Source organism: Cryptomeria japonica, chromosome 10, assembly GCF_030272615.1.
Source record: "Cryptomeria japonica chromosome 10, Sugi_1.0, whole genome shotgun sequence".
In the NCBI taxonomy this organism is placed as follows: domain Eukaryota; kingdom Viridiplantae; phylum Streptophyta; class Pinopsida; order Cupressales; family Cupressaceae; genus Cryptomeria; species Cryptomeria japonica.
This window is the reverse complement of record NC_081414.1, coordinates 5,468,579-5,474,710: the sequence shown is the minus strand read 5'-3', so window position 1 is coordinate 5,474,710 and position 6,132 is coordinate 5,468,579. Positions and strand designations below refer to the sequence as shown.

At 37.5% G+C, this 6,132-nt stretch overlaps 1 protein-coding gene across 1 annotated transcript; it reads right to left on the bottom strand.

The window, feature by feature from the left end:
* Positions 1 to 1,173: 1,173 nt before the first annotated feature.
* Positions 1,174 to 2,776, bottom strand: LOC131069398 (mitogen-activated protein kinase kinase 9). Its single transcript, XM_058004796.2, has one exon. It carries the CDS (start codon positions 2,698 to 2,700, stop codon positions 1,522 to 1,524), a length of 1,179 nt encoding a protein of 392 aa, XP_057860779.1. The 5' UTR covers positions 2,701 to 2,776; the 3' UTR covers positions 1,174 to 1,521.
* Between the last annotated feature and the right edge of the window lie 3,356 nt (positions 2,777 to 6,132).

The following is a 6,132-nucleotide window of genomic DNA, read 5'->3' as shown; positions in this document are numbered from 1 at the left end:
CTAGGATTTTTGTTTGTCCACAAGTTTGTAACCCACTGTTGTGGGTTCACTCCTCATTGAAAGTCCCTTCAAAATTTGTAAAGTCGCCACTAGATAACTTTTCTCTCCTTTCCAAATGCTCAACTACGAGAGGCCAATGATCAATTGTATGGAACAACAAAAGTCACCTTTGCTTTCTTTTTAGGCACCCAACTTGATGAGACAATTAATTATGTCACAAATAATTAATTAGTGTTAAAGATAGATCTCTTCATCCACCATGAATGGTACCTTAATTCTAATATGAGTAACTTATTGATGAAACCTCTTTGTTTGTCATGCAAAATTTGAGATTGGTGGGTTTGAGTGATCATAATCCTCATAGATCAAATAATATACATGAATTTAATAAAGCATGGGACCTAGCCTTAAACAAGATTACATCATTGTATATGTGTGTATATATTTCAAAATAATCCACTCATAATAGACCATAAAAAAAAACTAAATAAAAATAACATAAATATATAAATTTTAACATTACACAATTATATCTAAACTTGAAAAAAAGATATTTTTCAATTACACATCCAATATTTGAGATTGGTGGATTGGAGTGATCCTAATCTCCATTTATCAAATAAGGTACATGGATAAAATAAACCAAGAGACCTAACCTTACACAAGATTACATCACTATATATGTATATATATTTCAAAATAATCTTCTTATAACAGAAAAACTAAATAAAAATATCATAAATATATAAATTTTAACGTTACATTATTATACCTAATCTTTTAAAAATATATATTTAAAAAAAAAAACTAAAAACAAATAAAAGTAAGACATTTTTAATTACACATCCAACCAATGATTACAATTATATCCAATGTTTTACTTTGAATTTTTAATAATAGAAATCAAATCATAATTTTAGTTGAACTTGAAGAGCAAGAATTGAGAAAGAATAGAGTTCCAAACATATAAATAAAATAATCAAGTAATCCATTGACCTTGACCACTAAAATGGCTGTTTTGATGATAACAAACCTAATCCATCAATCCTTGAGTGGTCATTAAAAGCATTCCATTAACACTTAATATGCATTGACAACGAATAAATCCTTGACTGGTCACAAAAAGCTTTGCATTAACAGTTAATAATAACAGAGATTGCAAACGAAGAGATGTAAGCCAAGGCAGATTAAAATAATGGAAATTTTGCTTTAGTCAAAATATTGAACATTATCAGAAACATCCGGTGCCATGGCCGTCCGGGCTGGGCAAAATTAGTTAAATAACTACAGAAATGCTTCACAGTTCACAGTAAAATAGTATATGTCTTTTTTATTTTTTTGTACAGTAAAAACCTATGAAAGGAAGGGCCGTCTTCTTTGGTTCACTCGTTCCTCCATCCCCCCTGAACATACTCGATCTCGACCCAAAATTTGGGTGTTGAAATTTTAAAATCCTCTGTTTTTGAGACAGAAAGAATTGCAGAGGAAATTGAATTTAATGCGAAAACAATATGAATGGAATCAGATTGTGAGGGACCGCATAGACGTCGACAAAGAGCAAGAGGTGGTGCGGGATTTGATGATAAACTGGTGTTCCAAAAGTTGGGCAGCAGTCCATCTTTTTCTGGCGTCCTTGTGCAGACAACAGCGAATGAAGTTCTGAAAATCCGCAGAGGCAGAAGCAGGCGGAGATGGCGGGTCCCCGTAACAGATGGCGCACATGAGAGTGGGCCAGTCGGCCTTCTGTCCGGGGGCCAGGAATGGAAAATGGCCGGTAAAACACTCGAGAAGGCTGAGGCCGAGGCTCCAAATGTCCCCGGCGTACCCGTCGTATCGGCCTCCATAGCTGTCGGGATCGAACCTCTCGGGACTCATGTACGCGCAGGTACCCACGTATGTATTGCACGGATCCAGAGTCTGTGACAGGATTCTGCTAACGCCGAAATCTGCAATCTTGACTTCCTGCTTCCGGTTGAGCAGAAGATTCGAGGGCTTAATGTCCCGGTGAACGATCTTCTGCCTGTGGAGGTACTTGAGCCCCTCCAACACGTTCCGGGCCACCTCCGCCAGAAAACCCTCCGGCAAACGCCTCTTCTGCGCCACATCCTGAAGCGACCCTCCGTCCATGTACTCCAGAACGAAATGGATCTCCTCCCCCTTGTCGAAAATCCCGTGGCATTTCACCACGAAGGGTGAGTCCGTCTTCTTCAGGATCTCCATCTCCCGAATTATCTGCCCCCTGATGTTCTGGTCATGGTTGCCGTGGATCAGCTTCAGGGCATAAACCGCCGAAGTTTTCTTGTGACGGACCCTGTAAACTTTCCCTCCGCTACCATGCCCCACCGCCTCCAGGCGCTCCAAATCCGAAAGCTCCTCCACGTCTTGCCGCCCCACCGTTCTGACCGCCGCCACTCCGCCGCCGTTCTGCGGTGGCAAGGGAAGCCTGTGAAGCGCCTGACGGTTCGGAATTGGAATGTTCAGCCGCGGGTTTCTTCTCACCGACATCTTTTGATCTTGAAATTGTTTCAGAAACAATTTAACAGAACAGAACAGAACAGATCCGATCAGATCCGATCCTATTTGTGTACAATACGAATCCTCCTTACATAGAAATTCGGTTCGGTCGCACCAACCCCAACTAGCAATTCCACCGGCCTTCACCAAACATATAAAAGGCAATGACAGAAGACATCCATTCATTCATCAGAGAGGGAGAGAGAGAGCTATTTATTCGGCGAAAGCAGGAAATTTGGGGAAGGCGCAGCGCAGGAGACAAGAAGCATCCCTCCACGCCATCACGTGACGGATGACCGGCGGCGGGGCCCAGCAGGTTGCGCAGAGTCCATGTATCTCAGCACGTGCTTGAAAAAACAGGTTGCTCATCCCTTGACACGGTCAGCAGTGACGATACTCAGCTCTGCCCTGCCTCCGTCAATGTCTGCCCGGTCAAGTCGTTCTTTGTCGCGATCGCCCCGAAATTTCCCGTTTTTTACAGAGTGAAAAACCTAGTCACTCAGTCATTGAGGTGCACCGTGCACTCAACTATTATATATATATATATATATTTTTCCTGTCCTTTTGATCTTGGTTGCTGAGAAATGGGACGGAACGGTAATTTCAGATTCCACCAGCTCCACCAACGTTCACCAACAAATTGCAAGGGTTTAGAGTGTGGATCCAAGAAATTTTTTATTCCAATTTCCTATGCAAGGAGGGTTATTACTTCATTGTTGGTACGGTGGATGTCACCTGTCCCACGTACCATCTATCTGTTTAATCTGATTGCCCTGCCTCGCCTTGCGTTAAATCACCATGGTTGATGGGGAACAGAAACGTAAGGATAAAGGAAGCTAACGCTATTTGTTTTCAAAGTTGAATCCAAATGTCCCTTTTACAGAATGAACCAGGGAAATTTGTGGCGTGGATACAATAATGCAGTGTTTGTTTATATGGGTGGACAATTGTTTGGTGGAAATTCGAATTCTGAAATGGTGCCACGAGCATTGGGGCCCAAAGGTAAAAATCAGGGTTCTACTAAAAGGTTATTTTGTTGTGGAATGCAATCATGGGGTCAAGAGGTAAAAAGTTAAAAATCAAAATAAAATCTTTGGAAGATGGATGGGATCAACTTCTATTTATGGGATTGGGGACTCAATTTTAATTTTCTATATATTTGTTAATGAACATTTTTATGTGGATAAGGTTTTACAATCAATCTATATGTGGAATATTGGGATTTAGATATTTTCACAAAAAATAGTGATTCATTAGCTACTTTCATTAAGATTGACGAAGAAACTTTAGGATGTATGTTTAAATATATGTGGCCACCAATTTTTGAAAACCCCTACCAAATAACATCGAGCTGAAATTGGAAGTAAGGTTGTTGAGACAACAAATTGAAGTGGAGCTAGCCCTAGTTTTTGTAAAATCTGCAAAGGATCAAGCCATATAATAGAAGTTCATGCCAAATACAAGCTAAAGAAAAGGAATAATCGAAAAAGTACATATGGTAATAGTCTCTTTGCTCCCAATTTATGGATAGTAGAGAACTTGGATGATGGATGCAATTGACATCAGTTTTTTGTGATTAGGAACCCAATTTACTCAACAACCTAAGAATTTTATTGATACACAAAATATTATGATACAAATGAATACAATGGATCTTTATATAAATGATAAAGAAACCCTAAATCTAAACCCTTGAGCAAAATTGAATTAGATAGTGTCAAGTGTTCACATCATAATGAATGAGACAACGTGAGATATTATTAGCCTAATCAAATAAATAGAAGAGCACTCCTAAGTTTAGCTTAAGTCAATAAAGTGATAAGGACCTAATTGGATAATTAATTAGGTGATTATCCTAATTACTCTAACACCCTCCTTAAGATTAACTTAGGGAGAAGCTAAAACCCTAAAGATGAATGCATCAAAGCATGAGTGGATGGGTCCCAACAACAATGCCTAATGAGGTACCCATGTACAAAAAAACCCAATCTCTCATAACTAGAGAAAAGGAGAAAACCACATCTGAAAAAACTCCTCTCCAAAAGAGAGAAAATGAAATAACTACACTAGTGAGAGAAGAATAGAAGGAGGATTCAATGTGCCCCCCTAAGGATTGCTTTTATCACACAAGTACAATGAATGCCCCTAGTAAGAGAGAGAAAATGAGGATATGAATCCCCCCAATAAAGAAGTAGCTCTTATGCCAATGTGAAGCCTAAAGACATAACACAATCTATTGCCTACAAATAACGTTTCTCCCCTTAGGAAGAAATAAATCCATTGGAGATTGGAGAAGCCATTCCCATAAACTAGAAGAAGTAGGAATTCAAATCTGACTAGTGTGTGCATCTAGAAACTGCTCAAATGTTGCCATGTCCATGAAGGATAAGGATGCCACAATCCGATCACTCACATGTCTAATAAATGTAGGTGACAATCAAGGACTCAGAAAAATTATGTAGAATAAGCTCCATGTGCAATGAAGATGAGCTGATAACATTATGTGGCTATCAACAAAGACTAGATGGATATCCTAAAAAATAATCCTCTAGGTTTGTGATACAAGACTCCACAAACAAGGATGACATGTCAACAAGATACGAATCCCAAGTAGCTATGTCTGGAAAAACAATATCTTGTTGCATTGAATCAATGGTTCTACATCCCTCTTTCATGAACTTTTTCTTATTTGCTTAAATTGCATAATTAGAGATATGGTGATGTTATTTGAAGCTATATTTAAAACATTTGTTGATGAACTTATGGAGCATATGATATTAATCCTAGTAATAAATACTTTATTATGTGGATAAATTTTATGATTAAGGAAAATGTCTAACTACCCTTATATGTCTAAGTGGATGCAGGAAAATTCTATCACCCTCACAGAAGGGAGGGAGAGTATCATTAGGGAGAGGGGCATAGACATGAGAAGAGGTCAAATTTGTCATCATTGCTAATACCTTGAGATAAGTGACCCTTTAGGATTTGTTTGGTAATCCTAGAGCTGTTAGGGTCATGCTAGTATTATGTCATTAAGTTGTCAAGTTCCTGTCACCCAATTGGTCTGGTCAAGGTTGTCTTCCTTATGTTAATCATCATTGTTGGAATAAATAATTTATATATTAATTATTCACTTAATTGTATTAATTCACTAAATAATTTGTGCCTTAATTAGTAATTAATTATTGGCATTTATTATTTAGTTAATTAATTAATTAGGGATAATTAATTAATATTTATCTCCATGCATAATGCAAACTAGGAAAAGAAAACTATGTTTAGATTTAGAGTGTTTCATGCATTTAATTAGTCTATTATGCTATTTGTGCATACATGACTGATTTATGCATTCTTGTAAACTCCATCGTTTAGGGTTTTTATCTTTAGAATTATATTTCTTTATAAGGATGTCATATCCTTCTTTGTAACTTAAGCAATTTCAAAGCAATTCAATCAATTTCATTGTTATTGTTAGAGTATTCGGGTATTTACTTGATTAATTAAACTTGTTTAATTATTTAAGTTCCCTTTATCTCTTTTACACTTAAGCTAACTTTAGGTGCATATAATTAATTATTTTAATTAATTATTATGTGCAAACCTAGGTTTTCCATT

What these genes read in the sequence shown, in the direction of transcription:
- LOC131069398 (XM_058004796.2), bottom strand. Translation starts at nt 2,700, where the DNA reads ATGAATGGATGTCTTCTGTCATTGCCTTTTATATGTTTGGTGAAGGCC.